This window comes from Hibiscus syriacus, unplaced genomic scaffold (assembly GCF_006381635.1).
Source record: "Hibiscus syriacus cultivar Baekdansim isolate YM2019G1 unplaced genomic scaffold, ASM638163v2 tig00110584_pilon, whole genome shotgun sequence".
NCBI lineage: Eukaryota > Viridiplantae > Streptophyta > Magnoliopsida > Malvales > Malvaceae > Hibiscus > Hibiscus syriacus.
In genome coordinates, this window is record NW_024062792.1 from 596,918 (window position 1) to 622,181 (window position 25,264).

Sequence of the window (25,264 nt, forward strand, 5' to 3'; positions counted from 1 at the left end):
TCAAAAGTTAATAATCTGGTGCTATATGTTGGATGTCGCTCATTACTAATCTAGATATTTATGTGTAGTAATGTCTAAATCAGAAAATTTGAGGCGAGTGACTGGAAAGCAAGAGGTTCCAAAGGGGACCGCAAGCAATAAAGTCAATATCTAACTTCCTTCTTAGTCGAAACAGCAAGGAGCACAAACACCTCAGGGAGTGCCTGCGGTGGATCAAGGGACTTTTCTTCAAGAGCTAGAAAATATTTTACACTGATACCAATATGCTTCTTAAGCTTCTCCAATGTCCATAGAAAAGGAACTAAGGAGTTTGGGAGCTCCTGAATTCAAAAGAGAAGCTAAGGAAGGTCCAATAGCAAGAAATCTCTGGTTGCACGATGTATAGATTATGTTGGACATATTTCATTGCTTAGATCAATAAAAATTAGATGGCTTTATTTCTTTGCTTCAAGGTCCAGCCAGGATGTGGTGGAAAAAACACCACGATGTATGTTCTTCTAGAATAGGTGCTTGACAATTTTTCTTAGAGGAATTTAATAACAAGTACATCTTCAAAAAATTATTTGAGAAATGAAGTAGCAATTCTTGAATTTGAAATAAGGCAACCACAATGTTTATGAGTTCGAGTGCGAATTCAACAAGCTAAGCTGGTTTGCCTCAGAGTTGATCCCAATTGAGAAGGATATATGTGAGTGGTTTATAGAGAGCCTTCGTATGAGCCTGAAAGAGTTTATGCTAGCTTTGGAGTTGCAGGCATTCCAAGAGACAATAAACTGAGCCAAAGCCATGGAGAGAGCATAGGATGAGAAGTTTGCAGAGTAAAGATTTCAGTAAGCAAAATGACTTGGGTCATATTCAGTTTTAACCCAGTCCAAAAGAGGCCGAGGTTTCAGTTACAGACCTCAGAGTAGATCTGAGATCACTATTTCCATTTCTAAGGGAGTGAGTGTTGGGAAAGGCAAACAATCACAATCAACTGCTTTGAATGCTGGCAAATCAACTCAGAGAGATTTTTTATTGTGTGGGGCCTGTGGTAGATCTCACTCGGGATTATGCCGAGTTGTTTCTGGGGTATGCTTTCTTTGTGGAGAGAATGACCATTTAATGAAGGACAGTCCTATAGCAACTGAGGAACCAACCCAAACCGAGTGATCTATTACTATTTCACAAAGAGGCAGAGGTAAAGCCAAAGTCGGAGGACCATCAAGATCTACTCCACAGTTAGAGACACGTATTACAACTAAAGTTTACAATATCAAGACCACTGAGGACAAAGATTATCCAAAGGTGATAACATGTACTTTTTATCTTTATGGTGCACCTATTTTTGTTTTAATAGGCCCTAGTTCTACAAATTCATACATTTGTACAAAGCTAATTAGAGAATGATGAATTCCTTTAGAGCAAACTTCTAGTGATATAGTGGCGACAAATCCATTAGGTCAAAGTGCGCAAGTCACTTGATATTGTAGAAAATGCCCGGTAATGATTCAAGGAATTGAATTCTCGAGAAATCTAATTGAGCCTTTCGAGGAGTTTGAGATTATTTTAGGCATGGATTGGTTATCTTCTTATCATTCCATGGTATATTGTCATTTAAAGCGACTGGTATTGAGAGAATCGAAGGTAAAGAGGTGATATTTGTTGGAGAGGGGGTGAATCCCTTATCCAACGTGATATTAGTTGTTTCTGCTAAGAAACTATAGTTGCAAGGGTGTCAAGCGTTCTTAGATAACGTGGTGGATACTCGAAATTTTGAAGTGAAGTTGGAGGATATTCCAACTGTTAGAGAGAACTCAGATGTTTTCCAGATGAGCTACTAGGACTACCTCCCAATAAAGGGTTAGAGTTTAGAATTGAAGTATTTCCTGGAATGACACCGATATTGATGGATCCATATTGGATGACTCCAATATAAATTATGGAGTTAAAAGCCTAATTACAAGTGATGCTGGATCGAGGATTTATCAGACCAAGTGTGTAGCCTTGGGGTGCACCAGTATTTTTTTCTGAAGAACAAGTATCCTCTTTCGATGATTAATGATCTATTTGATTAGTTAAAAGGTGCAGAAGTGTTTCCAATATTGATATTTGATTTGGGTAACATCAGTTGAAGATTAAAGAAGAAGGTATTCCAAAGATAAAATTTTGGGCATCCTATACAAGCTTTTGATCATATACAAGCTTAATGAAATAAATTTAGATTTTGATCTTATGAGTGTTATGGAATCATATACAAGCTTAAAATTGGAGTAAAAGTCATAGGGAGACTTTATTAAATATGTTCGACCATTAAGGATTCTTTTAAAAATTTGTTTAATTTGATTTTTTATATAGAAATGATTGGAAATGTGTTGTAGATGATTAAATTAAGCTTGAATCAAAGTTAAGGACCTTTAGGGGAGAATATCAAAAATTTCGGCCAATTGGGTTTAGATTAGATAGAATGATGATTTCATAAGGTTTGAATTAAGTTTTGGATCAATGTTAAGCTTATATAACCTTTTTGTAAGTTTTGAGAAATTGAAGGATTGTTAAGTAATTGTTGAAAAATTAAGGTACTATGTTGGAAATTAAAGTTGGAATGATGAAATGTTGAATTGGGTTGATTTGGAAAGTTGAATAATTCCAACAGATTAAATTGGAAATTTTTGGGAAAGTTAGTAATGAAATTACAAAAGTGCAATATTAATATACTAATTTTGAAGTATTGTGGAATTGGTTGAGTATGATGATTGTTAGGGATTAAAGTGAGTAGTAGGGACCAATTTGATAAGTTTCTAAATGTGGGAGTTTAAATTGAAGAAATGCATAATTGTGGGTTAAATGTTAAATTGTGAAAAATTAAGTGATTTAACGTTGAGAATTATTATTTTTAAGGACTAGAAAGGTTATTTTGCAATAGTTGAATAGAATTGATTAAGTTATATGAATTAGTATCGAATATTTAATTACAATATTATTTTAAGATTATATATGAATACGTGTTTAATAAGTTAGTTAGATACTAACATATGTTCAAAATTATTATGTGTGGTAATTATTTTTCGAGTAGATTGTAATCAACAACGAGATCAAAATGAGCTTAAAGGAAATAACAAGGTTCGAAAGTGACTTCAATAAGTATAGTAAAGCAAGCTAGTGAGGCAACAAGTGAGGGTAAATAAACTTTTTATTAAAGATTTACGAGGAAGACTTGCGATGAGTCAACCTTATCAATTTTTATAGAAAAGGTTTTAAAATAGTATTTTGAAATATACTTTTTTATTAATTTATTTTATTCCATAATATGTGATTGTTTTGGGTACGAACTCTCCAATACAACATTTATGAGATTTTATTCGAATGTATGGTTACTTTATATGCAAAATAATATATGATTTTGAATAAGCCCATTGTCTGAAAATTGAGAGTTAGTGGAACAATTGGCATACCAAGAGATGGAGTGTTATTTGATAGATGACACGGAGAAACATTTATGTACATCATAGTTATTGGATACATTTATGTTTCAGGATTCATAAGTATAGTGTTGATGTGTTCTATAGTACATGTACATTCATAGGGCATCTACGGTGCAACTATAGGCACTAAATATACAACACAAACACTAGCAGTTATATTGCACATAGCATAGAACACTCAATCATAGAGTTGCATACAATTTATTCTCATGGTAGTATAATGGGCAGCGATACGAATCGAAATAGAACAATACATAATTGATATGTCTTAAAGTAAAGAATTTTGTTATTAGTTTTTATTTTGTGCATGATTTATTTTAGTGATGTTTTTATATAATATTGTTTATTTTCTATGTTATTTTATTTTATTTTACTAGTATGTTGCCTCAATAAGTGGAAAACTTAGCGTGTGATTAGTTCACACGTAGTTAAAGTAAAGTCAGCAGAGTATAGAGTCAGACAGGACATCTGTAACCCCCTCAGATTGATACGGGTGACCCGATCTAATATGAGGTGTCACATTAGGGCTACCGGAGCGACCCACCGTAAAAATCTCGAAAAAAATTTAAAACTTTTATTAAAACATGTAAACTAATAAAATGATTTATCAGTATTCAGAAATAAAACAGATTTTTAGACTCGTATATAAAACAAAATACAACCTACATGCCCCCTAATCACATGTACCATACTCCGCCAGCAACGCCGGAGAACTCTCTTACTGATGTCGATAGATGAACTGGTACGATTTATTTAACCTGAAAATGTGAGTACCAGAGTGAGCTTTGGAAAGCTCAGAAATACAAAACTACCAGATGATGCTGAAGAACGTGCATATAAAGATAAAAATATATTTCCTTATTGGTTCAGACATCTACATAATTTTAGGATGAACTGAGGTCCCACTGATATCTCAGATAGTAACAGACAATAAGCTTTCATTTCAGAGGGAAATATTTCGGGATGACTGGGTTCAGGAGATCAGAATTAGTTATATAGTGTGTTCCCACAAAACCAATGAAAAGATACAGATCTTTTTAAAATATATTTCTAAAATTCAAAAACCATAGTAATCCCTCCAACTAAACACGTCCAAATGTGTAGGTTCCCGAGAACCATACACCCACCGTCACGTCCAGTAAGTCCCTGAGCACAAACTCGAGGAGCCTGCAGGTATACATCCTCCAACAATACCCTCAAATAAAACATTTTTCGTCAGTAAACAGAGATATAAGAAATCAAAACATAATTCAGATCATATATCAGAAAAGAATCCAGGTCAGGTATCAAAACAAAATTTAGGTCAGCTATTAGAATAGAAATCAGGTAAAATATTCATATGATTAGGGAACACACTAGGGTTTCTAGATATTATTCAAAAATATTGGATAATCTTATCAGGTAGAGAAACATGGATCTTCAGTATACCGATAGAATGTCGCAAGTTATAATCACTATTGGAAGAGTTCATTAACTGACAGAATCATCAGTTATTCAGAATGTGATTTATCAGGATTATATCTTATTCGGAATTTTTTCGGAAGCTCTACGTAATCAGAAGGGTATTCAGAATCCTTTACATATGTGTTGCTTGTGTTTTCATATATGACCAGAGTGATTTGAGCTGATAAGGGAGAAAAAAGATTCAAGACCTTTACAATCTATGTCGATTGATCGGATTATCGAACAACTCAAGATGAACAGCTCCCATAACTAATGCTTGTCGACTGGTCAATTCATTGTCCTTCCAGGGTATTTACTCTTTAATACCAAAAATTCTTGTCCATAGATCATCTTCAGAATCATCGCTGAATAGATCTTCCAATGGTCTTTATTTCATTTTCATGTTTTAACGATATCAGGAAATGTCGATGTACTTAGTTCGTGGTTCGTGACCCATAAGGATAATACATCATATAAGTTCAACAGCGTTCCCAGACTCATCCAAATCACTTATTTAATCCTCAGTCATTGAGGTTACTTAGTTCATTTAGAAGTCAAGTCTATCCCGATTTAACGTTGAGAATTATTATTTTCAAGGACTAGAAAGGTTATTTTTGCAATAGTTGAATAGAATTTATTAAGTTATATGAATTAGTATTGAATATTTAATTACAATATTATTTTAAGATTGCATATGAATACGTGTTTAATAAGTTAGTTAGATACTAACATATGTTCAAAATTTTTATGTCTGGTAATTATTTTTCGAGTAGATTGTAATCAACATTGAGATCAAAATGAGCTTAAAGGAAATAACAAGGTTCGAAAGTGACTTCAATAAGTGTAGTAAAGCAAGCTAGTGAGGCAACAAGTGAGTGCAAATAAACTTTTTATTAAAGATATACGAGGAAGACTTGCGATGAGTCAACCTCATCAATTTTTATAGAAAATGTTTTAAAATAGTATTTTGAAATATACTTTTTTATTAATTTATTTTATTCCATAATATATGATTGTTTTGGGTACGAATTGTCCAATAAAATATTTATGAGATTTTATTCGAATGTATGGTTACTTTATATGCAAAATAATATATGATTTTGAATAAGCCCATTGTCTGAAACTTGAGAGTTAGTGGTACAATTGGCATGCCAAGAGGTGGAGTGTTATTTGATTGATGACACGGAGAAACATTTATGTACATCATAGTTATTGGATACATTTATGTTTCAGGATTCATAGGTATAGTGTTGATGTGTTCTATAGTACATGTACATTCATAGGGCATCTACGGTGCAACTATAGGCACTAAATATACAAAACAAACACTGGCAATTATACTGTACATAGCATAGAACACTCAATCATAGAGTTGCGTACAATTTATTCTCATGGTAGTATAGTGGGCAGCGATACGAATCGAAATAGAACAATATATATTTGATATGTCTTAAAGTAAAGAATTCTGATATTAGTTTTTATTTTTTGCATGATTTATTTTAGTGATGTTTTCCATATAATATTTTTTATTTTATATGTTATTTTATTTTATTAATATGTTGTCTCAATAAGTGGAAAACTTAGCGTGTGATTATTTCACACGTAGTTAAAGTAAAGTCAGCAGAGTATGGATTCAGACAGGACATCTGTAACCCCCTAAGATTGATACGGGTGACCCGATCTGATATGAGGTGTCATATTAGGGCCACCGGAGCGACCCACCGTAAAAATCTCGACAAAATTTAAAACTTTTATTAAAACATGTAAACTAATAAAATAATTTATCAATATTCAGAAATAAAACAGATATTTAGACTCGTATATAAAATAAAATACAACCTACATGCCCCCTAATCACATGTACCATACTCCACTAGCAACGCCGGAGAACTCTCTTACTGATGTCGATAGATGCACTGGTATGATTTATTTAACTTGAAAATGTGAGTAACAGAGTGATCTTTGGAAAACTCATTAATACAAAACTACCAGATGATGCTGAAGAACGTGCATATAAAGATAAACATATATTTCCTTATTGGTTCAGTCATCTACAGAATTTTAAGCTGAACTGAGGTCCTACTGATATCTAAGACAGTAACAGACAATAAGCTTTCATTTCAGAGGGAAATATTTTGGGATGACTGGGTTCAGGAGATCAGAATTAGTTATCTAGTGTGTTCCCACAAAACCAATGAAAAGATACAGATCTTTTTAAAATATATTTCTAAAATTCAAAAACCATAGTAATCCCTCCAACCATACACGTCCAAATGTGTAGGTTCCCCAGAACCATACACCCACCGTCACGTCCAATAAGGCCCTGAGCACAAAGTCGAGGAGCCTGCAGGTATACATCCTCCAACAATACCCTCAAATAAAATATTTTCCATCAGTAAACAGAGATATAAGAAATCAAAACATAATTCAGATCATATATCAGAACAGAATCCATGTCAGGTATCAAAACAAAATTCAGGTCAGGTATTAGAACAAAAATCAGGTAAAATATTCATATGATTAGGGAACACACTAGGGTTTCCAGATATTATTATTCAAAGATATTGGATAATCTTATCAGGTAGAGAAAAACGAATCTTCAATATACCAATAGAATGTCGAAAGTTAGAATCACTATTGGAAGAGTTCATTAACTAACGGAATCATCAGTTATTCAGAATGTGATTTATCAGGATTATATCTTATTCAGATATTTTTCGGAAGCTCTATATAATCATAAGAGTATTCAGAATCCTTTACATATGTGTTGCTTGTGTTTTCAGATATGACCAGAGTGATTTGAGTTGATAAAGGAGAACAAAGATTCAAGAACTTTACAATCTATGTCGATTGATCGGATTATCGAACAACTCTAGATGAACAGCTCCCAGAACTAATGCTTGTCGACTGGTCAATTCATTGTCCTTCCAGGGTATTTACTCTTTAATACCAAAAATTCTTGTCCATAGATCATCTTCAGAATCATCGCTGAATAGATCTTCTAATGATCTTTATTTTATTTTCATGTTTCAACGATATTAGGAAATGTCGACATACTTAGTTCGTGGTTCATGACCCATAAGGATAATACATCATATAAGTTCAACAGCGTTCCCATACTCATATCCAAATAACTTATTTAATCCTCAGTCATTGAGGTTACTTAGTTCATTTAGAAGTCAAGTCTATCCCGATTACTTCAGAGTTTTCCAGAGTAATTCGAATATTTCTGAATTTCAGATACACATTGTACTTCCGTTCTGTTCAATTTGGTCATGTAATAAAGTTATTTTGGTATTCGAGGTTGATTTGTCTCACGAATATCCACTTCTTAATATCGAATGCGCTCTAGCGTTGAGCTGATCTAAATACTTCTAGAGTTATCATCGATCGAAACTTGAGGAGACGAATGAACATTCAAGTGGTATCTATGCCATTCAGGTACTGACATAGTATTAAGGTTGGTCGACATACTTAAGTTGTGTTTCATAACTTTTAAGGGCAGTACAACATCCATGTTTATTTGGATTCCTTAATTAATCCAAGACATTTACTTATTCTAGGCCATAAGGGTATTTTGATTATTTTGGTGCTCAATGTTATTCCTGTCATTTCATAGCTTGAGGATATCCAATCCTTCTTAGGCTTGGTGAAATTCTTGGGTCATTTGCATTCCAGAGGTATTTTGGTCATTTTACAAATCCAGTGTATTTCAATCATTTCCTTCCATCCATCTTATTATTTAATTCAAACTTATAATCTATTTCAGTCTTTTAGAATAATTCTGACAAAAGAGCACCATCGATAAATTATTCTTCAGATATTTACTCATAACTCGAAGATTTTCGGGTCAAGTGCCTTTTTTAGATGTTACAAATAGGTTATCAAGAATTTTTTGTACAAAGACATGATCTTAACAATTAAATTTGTAATTTATCGGGTTAGGTACGAATTCTCATGGTATTTTCTCATTCAGAGTCAACTCGGACTATTTTTACCTCTCAAGGGCATTTTTCGTAATTCCTTAACCAGATAACTTTGGTATTAAAACTCTTAACAAGGATAAATAGAATTTAGATATCCTAGGGTTAATTCCTTTTTCTAATAATCTCTGAACTTGAAATTATTCCTTATCAAACTTCTAATTTATTGTACAAGCCATCAGAATTTTATTCAGTTACTGACTTTTTACCGCATTCGGATCGAGTGTAGGAATTATTTAACTACCCAGATGCGACCAAACATTTTCATTCATGCATTTACCAATATCAACATGTTTCATAAAACATGAAAAGGTAGTAATGTATTACCTCTATTTCTGTGCCATACTGATCGACCATTTAAACTCCATTCGGTCACTCTCAAACTTGAAATCAACTTCCAATAATTCCTCAGATACATATCAATAGAAATTTCATAAAAAGATAGCTTAATTACGAAAAACGGATCGAATCGGGTGATTAAACAGTGAAAAAAAGCTTATCGTGTTCGAATTTGGTGAAACGAACCTCAAAAATAGACTCAGGACATCAAAAAATGTCAGGATAGGTGTACCCGAAAATAGTTAACGACTGGTCAATGGTGGTCAACGCCGGTCAACGGCTCGATCCAGACCGGTCCAACCAGTCAATCCACTTCCCAGGCTGGCAGACAAGGCCCATGCACAGGGGGTGACGCGTGCAGTGGCTCCGGTCTTTGGTTTGACGTGAAATTTTCTAGACTTGTAGATCGACACTCCGGGAGTCTCGTGCAAGTGTTACTTTTCAACGAAACATAACGGATTGTAGAATTTTAAAACGTATCAACTTCTCTAATAGTGGATGGTGAGTGATGACGGATCAACAACGGCACGAAGATTTCGGTCGGGTTTTGAGCACACGGTGACGGTGAGTCCGATGGTGTAAGAAGTGTGATAAACGGGTGGCCGAATCAACGGAAAACTAATGACGATCGAGTTAAAACCGATGAAGTTTCCGGTTGAGTTTTACGGTGAACGACGCTGATTCACGACGAGATAAATGTCGGGTTTTGTTCTCCGTTTAATGGTGAGTCTATTGGTGATTTCGGATCGATGAACGGTGGCCGGATGATGGAGAATCGGGGCTACAAAGTTGGGTCGATGGGGAAGGAAATTGGGGTAAAGCATCTGGAGAAAACCAGATTGCTCGGGGAGGGGATTTTATTTTTCAACATATAAGAAAAATGGATAAATTCAGGAATGGGTTCCTGAATTTCTTGCACATTCTAAAACTGACTATAAGTTTTGAAAACTTATAATTTAACCCCTAAATTTGGGTGTGACACATCATACATTTTGCAGATCAGTTCAGACATCCAAAATCAGTATGACATCCTCTCGATGTTTTGGTTATTCTAGTTGACATGTATATATTTATGTCTTTTGATGCTTTGATTCAAATATGTTTGAACTGCATTTTTTATTAAATTATATATGAATAATATTTTATTAAATCGTAATTTATTTTTGTTTAGATGCATTTTAATTTGATTAGTTATTTTATTATATTAATCATAAAGAAACAAAAATTTTACCGAATTTCGAATAGTATAAGTTTGATATGATTGGTGTGACATCTCTAACTCGTATACGGTGATTTATACAAGATGTATTCCAATTTGAGACAAACAAGGGCTCTCAAAACATTTTTGCTAGACGTGAGGACTCTACAGAGGAGGAAGATCGAGCTATTGAACAAGATGTGGATGTTCATATCGAAAACTCTGCTGGAAGTTTGTTGCAATATTCTATGGGTGATGTTTTGAGTACTCAACTTTTGCCTGAATAAGGGGGTATTTGTGTCACTTCTAATAGTGTGGCAGCAATCCCTTGTAATCGCCATCCCATGATGACCCGGAGTAAAATGGCTATTATGGCTGAGTATTAGGCATTAAGTTACCTGAAAGTCGTACGGCTGTTGGTCGTAAGTGGTTGTTCAATGTCAAGTGTAACTTGGGTGGTTCGGTTGCTCACGATAAAGCTTGTTTGGTTGCTAAGAGTTTTGCACAAGTTTCGGGGTTAGATGTTTGTGATATGATATTCCGGTTGTGAAGGCGTTGAAAATAAATGTTATTCTTTATCTTGTTGTTTCAAATGGGTGGTCCTTGCACCAAATCGATGTGAACAACGCCTTCCCCAATGGGAGCCACGTAAGGAAGTTTTCATGATGCGGGCACATGGGTTTGACTGATTTGTGGCTGATGGAGGCCTTGTATGGCTTGCGTCAGGCACTGCGAATGTGGTATTCGAAGCATCACCAATCGTTGTTTGCTGTTGGTTTCAAAGGTTCCACTGCATACTCATTTTTGTTTGTTTGACATAATAATAACGAGAGTGTTTATGTTTTGGTGTTTATAGATGATATTAGTCATTGGTACTTTATTGAAAGCTATTGAGGATGTTGTTCGGCTGTTGGGTACAAAATTCTTGCTCAAAGATCTTGGTGAATTAAGCTACTTCTTCGGCATTGAAGTTTAACGTATGCCAGGACAGCTGATTCTGCAACAACATAAGTTAATTAAAGAGTTATTGGAGAAGATGAAGAAGAGTAATGCAAAACCAACTCATACACCCATGATTTTTTCACCCAAACTTACTCATAGTGCTGGTAAACCTCTTGAAGCCTTACATGTATAGAAGTGTTGTGTGAGCTTTGTTGTATCTAAGTCACTCTAGGTCCAATGTGGCGTTTAGTGTCAACCGAGTTGCACAATATATGCATCGTCCAGGTGAACTGCACTGGGTGGTCGTTAAACAAATTTTACGCTACTTGAATGGTACTCTTGATTATGGTTTGGTGTTCAACGCCTCCAATGCTACACCAAATGTTGTTGCTTTTTTGGATGCCAATTAGGTAAGTAATGTTGATGATAGTCGCTCGATTAATGGTAATTGTGTGTTTTTGGATGATAACCTTTTTTCGTGGAGTTCTAGACAACAAAAGTCTATTTCTCGCTCTGCGACAGAAGTTGAATATCATATTATTGCTAACGTAGTTTCTGAAGTTGTTTGGTTGAGGACATTACTAACTGAGCTAGGACTAAAGGAGGCCGATGTTCCAGTTGTATGGTGTGATAACACCAGTGCCATAGCAATAAGCACCAAGCCCATTTTTCATGCTCGCTACAAGCACGTTGAATTAGATATGTACTTTGTAAGGGAGAAGGTCACTGATGGTTCGTTTCATGTTAGCTACGCTCCAACTTCTCACCAGACGACTGAAGGAGAGGAAACGAGAAAAATAACGAGGATGTTGAAGGATAAGTTGCTCAGCAATATATTGCAACTGACGTCATTTGTTGTTGAAATAGAGGTTGAGGTTGTTACTGCTCCTAGATCAGCTGATGTAAGGTCACATGCATTTTGTGATAGTTGAGCTAGCCACTATAAAAAGGCTGCTCATTTCTTAATAAAAGTGATATAAAAGTTTTCTAAGCTATAATGCTTCTCCTCTTAATCTGTTTCTTTCTTCTTTATAAGCAACTATTAACCCTATTTATTTTAACATACATATATATTTATTCATATATTCTTTCTTCGGTGAATGCAAAGAGGTGACTGTATTCTGACCTAATTTCTTTTTTAATAAACTGACATGGAATAAGGGGTGGATTTTTGAATTCTTAGGTAAATCCTATCTGTAAGCTACTAACTCAATTTTTTCAAAGACCTTACAGGGACCATAATACCTAGAAGAAAGCTTCAAGTTCCTTTGCAGTGCAACGGATGTCTGCCTATACGGTTGCAATTTAAGGTAGACTTCGTCTCCAATCTGAAATTATTATTCTGTTATGTTCTTATCTACATATTGTTCCATCCGATTTTGTTCTTTAGTTAGGTGGTCGTGTAGTGCTTTATTAATTTACTCACGAGCCTGTATGATATCCTGCACACTGTTAACTTGTGATGGTTCTGCCCAACTTAGCATAGGGGGTTTATACCCATAGAGTGCCTCAAAGGATGTTGTTCCCAGTACAGTGTGGTAATTGGTATTATACCACCACTCTGCCTGGGAAAGCCACCGTGCCCAACTTGTAGGTTTTTGAAAGTAGAAGCTTCATAAGTACTGCTCCAAACACTTGTTCAAATGCTCTGTTTGACCATCTGTCTTAGGGTGATAGGATTTGCTAAAAATGTAGTGGCGCCAAGTTGTTTCATAAGTTCCTTCCAGAATAGGCTAGTAAAGGTTTTGTTTCTGTCTGAAATGGCTACCTGTGGGTGTCCATGTAGTTTATAGACCTGGGTTTGACCACTGCTGTATATGGGTGAGACAACCCCATAAAATGACCATACTTAGTAAATTTTTCAATGACCACCAGTATGAAATTATACTTCATTGAGGTAGGTAATCACCCTATGAAATCCATGGTAATGACCTGTCAAGTTTGTTTAGGAATAGGTAAAGGTTGTAAGAGTCCTGATTTGTGTACATGCTCCTCTTTAACTCTTTGATAAAATGTCAATGAATGACCTCCTTGAGGGGAGTCATGAACTTTCTCAATAAGCTGCTTCCTTAGGTCACCCGGACTTCACACGTAACTGTTTCCTTTGTAACCTTTAATATAAGTCCAATCCTCCCACGACTGTGGAGTGATTGCTAGAGTTGGAATAATTTTTTGAGCCAAGTTGTCATTGAGGTAGCTTTCCTCAATGTCTTTAATCCACTAAGGTATTATTACCATTGTTGAAATCTGTAAAAAATTTGATTGCTCCTCATAACTCCTAGACAAAGGATCAGTCACTCTGTTATGTTTTCCCTTCCTTTACTGGATGATATAATCAAGTCCCAGCAGCTTAGTTAGTCCTCTTTTTTGTATCACAATAGTCATCTTCTGTTCCAGTAAGTGTTGTAACGGTTCATGATCTGTTTTGATCACAAAGGTTCTGTTCTCTAGGTAGTGTCTCCACTTTGTGACTGCCATTAGTATTGCTAGTTACTAATTCTCATAGATGGATAAATCTACGTGTGTTGGCCTCAAAGCTTTACTATGGTATGCAACAGGTCTGCCTTGTTGTGAGAGGACAACTCCAATTCCCCTTGAGCTGGCATTTGTTTCCAAAACAAATTCATTAGAAAAAATAGGTAAAGCTAAAACAAGGGCCTTACACATGGCTTCCTTATGTAACAAAAAAGCTTGTTTGGCCTCCTCTATCCACTAGAATTTTTCTTTTTTAAGCATATTTTTTAAGGGTTTACTAATTTCCCCATAACCCTTAATAAATTTCCTATAGTATCCTGTTAATCCCAAAAATCCTCTCAAGGATTTAAGATTATTAGGCAGCTTCCATTTCTGCATGGCCTTTATTTTGGCAGGATCTGTTGCTACACTATCATCTGATTTGGTGTGCTAAGTATTCCACCTTTGGTTCCCCAAAAAAACATTTTTCCTTCTAGCATTTAATTGGTGTTGCTGCAGTACCTGTAGGACTACCTGTAAATGTTTGACTATAAATAAGAATATCATCAAAGAAAACAAAAATAAATTTTCTTAAGTAGGGACCAAAAACATCATTCATTAAGGCTTGGAAGGTGGCTGGGGTATTAGTAAACCCAAAGGGCATCACTTTAAACTCATAATGTCCATGGTGAGTTCTAAATGTTGTTTTAGGTAATCTTCTTCCTTACTTCTTATTTGTCAATACTCAGATCTAAGATCTATCTTAGAATAGTATTGAGATCCTGTCGATTCATCCAATAAGTTTTCTACAATGGGTATAGGAAAGAAGCAAAATGACTTTTACTGTTTTGAATTATATAGGCGTTATATGTGGGGTTTTTTGCCATCTTGCTTACTCTGATTATTTTGGTTGTGAACTTGCAGGTGATGGTTCCCCGATGTAGGTTGCCTTGGACACAAGTTCCAAGATTCTCTGCACATACCTTGGGTTTCTTCGGTTCTTGATTCCAGCGCAGACATTCTTTTCTCCTGTGCTTTTGCCATCTTGCTTACTCTGATTATTTTGGTTGTGAACTTGCAGGTGATGGTTCCCCGATGTAGGTTGCCTTGGACACAAGTTCCAAGATTCTCTGCACATACCTTGGGTTTCTTCGGTTCTTGATTCCAGCGCAGACATTCTTTTCTCCTGTGCATCTTTCTGTGTTGCCCACTAAGTTGGTAATTCCTCTTTTGTTTCTTCTTTTTCAATATTGTCTGCTGGAGGATCTTACACAATTGTCGAGTCATGACTTCCATTGTCCTTTCTCGACATTTTCTTGTTTTATCTTGTTGGATCAAAGATTGGCTCCAAATACCAATCGTAATAGTCGTTCGTAAAGAAGAGAAGATTTCAGGAGAAGAAGAAGCAAGATTATAGGATTTAGTTCGGTAATTCTGTTTTTCATACAATCTTAGTACAATGACCTTTCTTTTATACAATAAGTTGCCAACTCTTAACAAAAGCATGCCATCAGGAATGACAATCATACAGCCCAATTGGGTCTTAGCTACCAATCAATGACAAACGCCCCCATTTCATTAAAGTAATCCGACGTTGTTCCCCAACTCTTTCCCCTACTTCGATTACACCCCTAGCCTCAGCAGAATCCCAAATTGAATCATAATTTTCTAATTCAATCGAATCATAAATCCCTAATTTTTCTCCTTTCGCCTGAACCCTAATTCACTTCATTAGTCTTGATATCGGCTCAAATTTAAAAATCAGTCTATTAATTACTTGAACTTTTAAGTTATTTGAGTTATATTTTATAACTCGATTGAAATTTTAAATTTTTTCAAATCGACTCAAGTAAAAAAAATCAATTTTAAAAATTCAAATTTTTTTACTAAAACTTACAAGACTGTTTTTTTAATAAAATACAGCTGGCTCATAATTTTATTAATTTCTCTCGTCTATGCTTGCTTTAAACGAAGCTACAATTGGCTCATATTTTCTTAATTTCTATCCTTCTATTTGGCTCATAATTTATTAATTTCTCTGATTATTTTCTCAAATCCAGACATGTATCATTTGTATATTATGTTGAAGGGCATGTTGAAAACAAGAAAATGATACAAAATTGTAAAGAACATTGGGTTTTCCTTTACAGTTTCTTATTGTTTTGATTAAATTTTTGTTATCCGATACAGTCTTCTTTCTTCTTCCACTGTTTTCAATCTCCGAGATCTTTCACAGGTAATTTTTTCTCTTCTTTGTGCATTAGAACTGTGTGAAATTGAAGTTATCAACTCAATTTAATTTGAGTATGAATCAGTGAGTCAGTATAGATTTTAACTCCCCATTTCAAGCTTCTTTTATTTATATAAACTGCTGGAAGGTTGCATTCATGTTTCCTTTTCATACCTACAGTCATATCTTTCGATAATAAGTATATGGTTGCAGGCACAAATTAATGGAGTGCGTCGAGCCTGCAGTTGCAGTTACAGGTTGTCTCGGAACTCCAATTTGTAAGTATTTACAATATCACCGAAAGCTCAATGATTATGTTAGAAACTTCAAACGAACCAGAGATGAATTGAATAGCAAAATGAAAGATATAGAGCTGCAATTGAAAGCAGAGCTTCTTCATAAGGGGAAGGTACCAAAAGAGGGAGTTAAAAATTGGTTGGAAAATCTGAAAGCAATGATTGGAGAAGCTCAAGATGTTGAAACTAAAGTCAGTAATGGCAGATGCTTTTCTCGTGCTTGCAATGGAAAGTTGGTTGATGAAGAGACTAAAGAAATGCGGACATTCCTTGATAAAGCTCCTAATGCCTCTGAAAAACTTTTCATCGATGGTCCAAAGGTTGGGTTGCCTCTGCCAACATCTGAACTAGTTGGTGAAAAATCTATGAGAGATGAAATTTGGCGATGTTTGATGCAAGAGGAAGTGAGCATGATTGGAGTATGGGGAATGGGCGGTGTCGGTAAAACCACCATCATGAAGAACATCTACAATGATCTTTTGAAAGAAAATAGAATTGATAAAGTAATTTGGGTTACTATATCAAAGGAGTTCAATATTATAAAGTTACAAGATGATATTGCAAGTGCATTGAATTTGAAAGAAAATTTGGCCAAAGAAGGAGATGAGGTTAGACGAGCTGCAATCTTATCAGAAATGTTAAAGAAAACAGGAAAGTATGTTCTAATCTTAGATGATGTGTGGGATAGATTCTGTCTAGAGGAAGTTGGGATCCCTGAGTCAAGTAGTAGCAATGGATGGAAGTTGGTGTTGACAACTCGTTCGGTGCATGTCTGTAAACGTATGGGCTGTAAGGATATACTAGCGATACCCCTTTCAGAAGAAGAGGCATTGATACTATTCTTGAATAAAGTTGGGCCTAACATAGTGCAAAGTGCAAGTATAATGCCAATTTTGAAGCTTGTTGTCAATGAATGTGCTTGTCTGCCCCTCACAATTGTTGTGGTAGCCGGTACCCTAAAAGGAGAAGATGATCCTTGTATTTGGAGAAATGCTCTCAAGGAATTGAAAGAGCGAATAGGGATGATTGAAGGAGCGGAAGCTGAAGTGATTGAGCGCTTGAAATTTAGTTTCGATCACATAAAAGATGAGAAAGTTAAACGATGCTTCTTGTATTGTGCATTATATCCTGAAGATTTCAAAATCGAGAAGGATGATCTAATCGAATGTTGGATTGATGAGGGATTCATAGAAGAAATGGACAAGAAAAGAAATGAAAGACATGGGCTATGTCTATTTGAGAAAGTTGGAAGGAAACTGTTTGTTAGAAAATGCTATCAAACAATTCAGTCGGCCTTGTGTGAAGATGCATGATGCAGTGAGAGACATGGCATTGTCCATAACAAACAAGGATCGTCCATATATTATACAAGCAGGCCTACAATTAAAAAGGTTACCAAAAGATGAAGAATGGAAGGCAGGTGTTGAGAAAGTATCGCTTATAGAAAACTCCAGAATACAGATTTCCGAAGATATGTCGCCTCCAAATTCTCAACTACTTGCAACCTTGTTACTGCAACAGAATCCTATGGAGAAGATCTCAAATGCTTTCTTTGTAAACATGTTCTGTCCAAGTGTTCTTAATCTGTTCTGGACGAAAAACGAGTATCTACCGGATACCGTCTATGAACTAAAGAATCTCACATCTGTTGCTTCATGGCAGTGAAAGATTAAGACATTTGCCTTGCCTTTCAAAGCTTCAAAGATTGAAGAAGTTGGATCTTAATTGGACTAGAATTGAGGAAATAGCAGGCGGCATGGATATGTTAATAAATCTAAGTAATCTTGATCTTGAAGTGTTCTATTTAAAATATATTCCCAATGGAATTTTATCAAAACTCTCTAGCCTTCAAGACTTGAAAATAGTTTTACACAAAGCAAAGGCATGTCCAGAGGAAATAATGACACTAGAGAATTTGGAATGCTTTGAAGGGTATTTTGAAGACATGCATGAACTAAACAAGTTCTTCTCATCCATGCAGAAATCTAAGAGAAAACTCATCACGTACAGATTACAGGTGGGCTCACGTCTTTCAAATTTTGAGTTCGAGAGAGCTGATAAAAATGTAATAATCAACACAATCAAATATAGTGATGGTAAGTTAATTATGCTCCCCTCTGATGTTCAAGACGTTGATATTTCTCGCTCACACCATTTGAGAAGCTTAAACGATGGTATTCCATCCTTCAAAAATGCAAATGATTTGAGGGTTTGTAGAATAGGGGATTGCAAAGAGATGGAGTGTGTTGTTTCCTTCTCTTCTTCTCAACCATTTCAAAGCCTTGAAAAGTTGTATCTCTGTACACTGCTAAAGTTGAAGGAAGTTATCAAAATTGAAAGCTTTGGGTTAGCAACAATGGCTTCATCTTCCACCTTTTCATGTCTTAAAGTTATTTATATGTTCTGTTGCTCCAGTATGAAGACCTTGCTTCCGCATTGGTTGCTCCCCAATCTCCGAAACCTAGAAGAAATTCGGCTGTATGAATGTAATCAACTAACAGAAATATTCGGCTGTATGCATATGTATAGAGCTATACGAATAGTCAAGATACTTCATTGCTAGGAGATATCAAGTAACTTATTTCTATTATTACTTGATGCTAGGAGATGTTGTATATCTTATTACCATTGATATGACTGTATGGTAAGTTATAGAGCCATGGATTAGTTGGTGATTGAAGATACTCTTGAGTATCTGGTAGCATTCAGATGAATGTCGTTAAGCATGAAATGCATGGAGTGATAATATTGTGAAATATGATACTCCCTACACTTCAGAAAATATCGATAATTAATTAGGAAAGATATATGTTATACTTATACATATGCATCTATGTTTATATTTGACTTGCATAATTACATTTATGAATCTTATGAAATATAGTAGAATAGATGTATCGATGAACGTCGTAAGTTGAGTGTTTAAATTGTTTTTGTTTATGGATTATAGATTTTATGGTTCACGATGAGATAACAAAATCATCATTGGAGTTGGGAATTTCAGTAGATTCACTCAAATACAACAAATGATTATATTTCCGTATGAGTTGCCGTGGATTATTAGAAAAGTTGAAATCACAAATAATAACAAATTAGACATTTCAGGGTCTGATGCAACTCAAAAAACTTTGCCCAGTACTGTTCTCGCACTTGGACAAGCTGACTGACATTCCAGAAAATATGAAAAAAAAAAAAAATCAACCATAGAAGGAAGAAACCAAAATTTCAACAAATGCGTTTTCTTCTACGCTAAAAGATGGAGCAATGAAAAGGAAAGTTAGCTTACAAATTGCATTGCAGCACTTTTAGCCACTCAAATCTCTCATGTCTCGGGCGTCAGGGAAAAAAAACAAAATGTATAGAACCACAAATGAATCTTTCAGATATGGTCCACCTCGTAATACCATTTAAATTACGGGTGCGGTTTTGTTTTAGATTATATCGTATTTATTGCAAGCTAACATAACGGATATCATTGCAGTGATGAATCTTTTTAAAAGAATTGTTTTTTTTTAAATTAGTTGATCTTTTTTTTGAAAAAATAGAATAAAGGACCAAATGTAACCCCCGACCCGGTCTGTAAGTTAGACTCAAACCTAAGTGATCACATATCCCATTCAGAGGTTTTTTTTTATATAACTTATAGAACATTAAATATAGTACATAACAAAATATTAATAATACAGATATGTCCAAAACGATATCAAATACATGTCACCAAACATAACTGAAAAAACATATAGAAATATATGTTCGTACAAATAAGTAGTTGATCTCCCCTGATGCCAAATCTGCTAGCTTACGGTCTGCTGTTATCTGAAAAAGTTAAAAACTATAGAATGAGCTAAAAAGCTCAGTGTGCTCCAAACAGTGCATAAAAACATACGAATAAAATATTCCAATAAAATCGGTTATCAACCTAGAACCATACACCCCACCTGCACACCAATAAGACTTACCCTAAGCACAAGCAGGAGTCTGCAGTATACTCCCATCCAGTCACTCATCACTACAATGTGTAGGTTCCCAGAACCATACACCCCTGCACACCAGTAAGACTTACCCTAGCAACAGCAAAGAGTCTGAATACTTTCCTTAATAAATCCCAGTAACAGAAATAAACATGTATGTTTAGGTGAAATAAATATTAATTCTTAAATATGAAATGGTTCATGCTTATAAATCATATGCAGAAATTACATAAACCATACATCAGATCAATATCCGGTAAATCAGGGTCGGTAACCAGTATTCAAAACATGTATCATGTTGTAATAATAGTAAACATCATCAAATTTGAAATCATTTATATGATAGTTTAAACAGTAAGATACCACCGTCAGTAACAAACTGTAACAGTCTGAGAATCAGATAGGAAGCTATTACTGGGTCTGTCGATTACGCTCTGCTACAGCGCTAGATCCTACGAATTAGAAAAATCCATTTGAATTCTACTAAATAATCTTAATCTTATTTAAAAATACGGAAACCTACGGGTATTCTTGTAATACGCGGTTCGGACTGATCTGACGAACGAATAACACCGGACCTAACTGATCCTTGCTCAGGTGAAACACGAGTACCTTCATAAAATATTTTATTGAATCAATTCCTTAACCAAAACTCTTAAAAATAATCAAAATATTAAGATACTAAGCCTTTTTGGGTTCACATGCTCGATTTCGGAATTTCGGGTCAGAATTTGGCAAAACGGACTTTGGAATCAAATTCAGGACGTCGAAAACCATAAAGTATAACCTTCCGAAATTTCAAATTCTTGGTCAAAATCAAAGTCAACGGGTTTGACTGACGATTTGGAGACTTTCGGGTTTGAATTTGGTGAAACGGACCCCAAAAAAGGATTCGGGACGTCAAAAATTGTCAGGATAGATATTTTTGGAAAAGATTAACGATCGTTTAATAGCCGGTCAAAGTCGGTCAAAGTTCTGGTCAAAGGAGGTCAACAAGTTGTCAAACATTTTACATAAATAGCACCTTTTTTTTAAATAATAACCATAATAGCACCCTTTTTCAAATTAATTACCAAAATAGCATCTTTTTGAATTAATTCCCAAAATAACATCATTTCGAATTAATTCCCAGAATGTCACCCTTTTCCAAAAAAAATACCAAAATAGCACCTATTTCGAATTAATTTCTCGAATAGCACCAAAATCAAATTAATTCACAGAATATCATCGGTTAACGGTCAACGGTCGGGTCGGGTCGGGTCGGACCGGTTCAGACCGGTCAAACCGGTCAAAACCGGTTAAACTGGTTTTCCAGTTATGCTCTCGCCCTGCGGCGGCGCGTGTGGCGCGTTGGACCTCCTCCGGGGCTCTAAAAATTATTTTGAGCGATTTCGAGATACTTACAAAGATCGGTTCAAATTTTTGAACGGCGGAGAGCTCGATTCACAAATCGAAATTTAACCGCTTCACCTCCCCACGCGCCACCGTCGACAGAGACAGAGGATGACACCGGCGGACTCGGAACGGCACAAGGAACACGATGGTGCAGGAGGTGTCGTAAACGGAGCAACGATCGACGATGAATTTATGATTTTCTAGGCGATTGAGCTAAAAAAACGTCGATGCTTTGACTTGAAATTCACGGCGTTTGGCAGCGTTTCGCTTCAATTAATTTAAGGTGGTTGTTCCTGACTGGATAACGAACACGATGGTACTTTCAAAACGGCGATCGGAATTCGGATGGCGTCGGGATCGTCGTCGGAAGTTGAGGTTGGGAGAGGGAATTTGGGAGGAATTGGTTTCTGATTTCCAGAAACCAACTCCCGTAATATACACCAAACTTACCTATTTTTTTTGGACAAATTCCAGGCTTGGTCCCTAAATTTTCTTTAACTCTAAAACAAGCTACAAGTTTAAAATCTTTCATTTAGTCCCTAAAAATTTACAAATTTTCACAATTAAAACCAATTCCCAATTAAATTATTTTGAAATTTTCGGGTTGTTACAATTCCCCCCTCTACAAGAAATTTCGTCCTTAGAATTTACCTTATGAAAACAGATGAGGAAATTGAACCTCCATGACTCCAATGTCTCCAAGTAGCTTCTGAGGGCTACGATTACTCCACTGAACTTTGACCATTGGAATACGCCTATTCCGAAGAACTCGCTCATCCTTTCTAAACCTGAACAGGTTCCTCCTCATAAGACAATCAGGTCTCAGCTCTACCTCATCAATCTGATGATGTGATATGGATCTGGACGGTATCGCCTCACATAGATACATGAAAACATCATGAATACGACTGAGCTGGAAGGCAACTCAAGCTGATAAGCAACAGGTCCAACTTCTTCAGAATACGATACGGCCCAATAAATCGCGGACTCAGTTTACCTTACGTCCAAATCTCATACTTTCTTCCATGTAGATACCTTGAGAAAACCTGATCTCCAACCTCAAACTCGATATCCTTACTCGCTTATGCGTATGACTTTGCCTACCCAAAGTTTTTCTATCATGCAACTCTGTCCAACATATAGGAGTATGACATCTACGTCCATATAGAGCCTCATACGGTGCCATACGAATACTCGCCTGATAATTATTATTGTAAGCAAACTCAGCTAATTGCAAGAAATCTTCCCAACTACCACGGAAATCAATCTCACAACCTCGTAACATATCCTCCAACACCTGAATAACTCACTCAGATTGTCCATCAGTTTGTGGATGAAAAGATGTACTGAAATTCAAACGAGTACCCAAAGCCTCATGCAAAGCCTTCCAGAAACTGGAAGTGAACCTTGGATCTCGATCAGCTATGATAGACAACGGAACACCATGAAGTCTAACGATCTCAGAAATGTACAACTTAGCCAGTTTGTCCAAAGAATAATTAATCCGAATTGGAATAAAGTGCGCTGACTTGGTGAGTCGATCAACAATCACCCAAATAGAATCCTTTTTAGAAGGAGTCAGAGGAAGACCAGTAACGAAGTCCATCGTAATACGCTCCCCTTTCCACTCAGGAATCTTAATTGACTGTAACAATCCAGACAGATGCTGGTGCTCTGCCTTAACCTGTTGACAAGTCAAACACCTCGCCACAAAATCCGAAATATTCTTCTTCATACCAGTCCAAAAGTAGCGCTCTTTGATATTATTGTACATTTTGTCCCTACTAGGATGCATAGCATAAGGACTACTATGAGCCTCCTAAAGAATAATTCGTCTCAACTCATCATCTTTAGGGACGTAGTAACGACCATGAAAACACAAAATACCATCATGATCCATAGTATACTCTGAACTCGATCATTGTTTAACTTGCTCAATAATGGAAAGCAATGAGCTATCTAGAAGTTGTTTGGTCTTAATCTCCTCGGCCAAAGTAGGTTTAACCTGCAACTCTGCTAACAGACTATTATCATCAAATTAACTCAAGTTGGCGAATAAGGCTCTGAGATCTGATATCGCCTTACGGCTCAAGGCGTCTGCCACTACATTAGCTTTCCCTGGATGATATTCTATCTCCAAATCGTAATCCTTTAGAAGCTCCAACCAGCGACGCTGTCTCAAATTCAATTCTTTCTGAGTAAGCATATATTTCAGACTCTTTTGATCAGTATAAATATAACACTTTTCTCCGTATAGGTAGTGTCTCCAGATCTTTAAAGCAAAAACCACGACAGCTAACTCCAGATCGTGAATAGGATAGTTACGCTCATGCGGCTTTAATTGACGCGAAGCATAAGCGACAACCTTCCTATCTTGCATCAAAACACAGCCTAATCCAGAGTGTGAAGCATCATTATAGACAGAAAAATCTTTCCCTGATTCAGGCTGAATCAACACTGGGGCTTGAGTTAGAACAATCTTCAATTTCTCAAAGCTAGCTTGTTGGTCCTCAGACAAATGAAACATCTTTTCAATAGTTTCGTCAGAGGAGCTGCAATAAGGGAGAACCCCTCAACGAAACGACGGTAGTAACCAGCTAAGCCCAAGAAACTACGGATCTCTGAAACGTTCCTGGGTTGCTTCCAGTTCAGAATAGCCTCCACTTTGCTTGGATCCACCCGAATACCATCAGCAGAAACGATATGTCCAAGAAAAGTCACTTCGCTGAGCCAGAATTCAGACTTGCTCAACTTAGCGTATAGCTTATTCTCCCTTTGAGTCTGTAAAACAATCTTTAAATGCTCCTCATGTTCGTCTTCACTTCTGGAATACACTAGTATGTCATCGATGAACACAACTACAAACTGGTCCAAATAAGGTCGAAACACCCTATGCATCAGATCCATAAAAGTAGCAGGGGCATTTGTTAACCCAAACGACATCACTAAAAACTCATAATGCCCATACCGAGTTCGAAAAGCAGTCTTCGGAATATCCGAATCTTTCACTTTGAGTTGATAATACCCAGACCTCAAGTCTATTTTTGAGAAAATAGAAGCCCCTCGAAATTGGTCAAATAGATCATCGATTCTGGGCAAAGGATATTGTTTTTAACCATGAGCTTGTTCAGTTTCCTATAATCGATACAAAGTCTCAATGTCCCATCTTTCTTCTTGACAAAGAGAACTGGGGCTCCCTACGGTGATACATTGGGTCGGATAAATCCCCTGTCCAATAACTCCTGGAGTTGGACTTTCAGTTCCTTAAGCTCCTTTGGGGCCATACGATAAGGAGCCATTGAAACCGGGGTAGAACCAGAATATACTTCAATTTCAAACTCAACCTCTCTATCCGGCGGTAATCCAGGCAACTCCTCGGGAAAAACATCGGAAAATTCCTTGACAATTCAGATGTCTTCAATATCGGATTGAGATCTCCTGGTATCCAATATATAAGCAAGAAACGCCTCGGAACCTTTCCTGATCATCTTTTCAGCTACCAAAGCAGATTCAATATTCGTAAAAAATCCACGACGTTCCCCGATCATT

General features: G+C 36.1%; 1 protein-coding gene across 1 annotated transcript; it reads left to right on the plus strand.

The window, feature by feature from the left end:
• The first annotated feature begins 863 nt into the window (after nt 1-863).
• Nucleotides 864-17,778, plus strand: LOC120133554 (probable disease resistance protein At5g63020). The gene is made up of 2 exons (XM_039150122.1): nt 864-869; nt 16,267-17,778. The coding sequence occupies exon 2, from the start codon at nt 16,277-16,279 to the stop codon at nt 17,660-17,662; it is 1,386 nt and encodes a 461-aa protein (XP_039006053.1). The 5' UTR covers nt 864-869; nt 16,267-16,276; the 3' UTR covers nt 17,663-17,778.
• Nucleotides 17,779-25,264: the final 7,486 nt, after the last annotated feature.

What these genes read in the sequence shown, in the direction of transcription:
- LOC120133554 (XM_039150122.1), top strand. Translation starts at nt 16,277, where the DNA reads ATGGAGTGCGTCGAGCCTGCAGTTGCAGTTACAGGTTGTCTCGGAACT.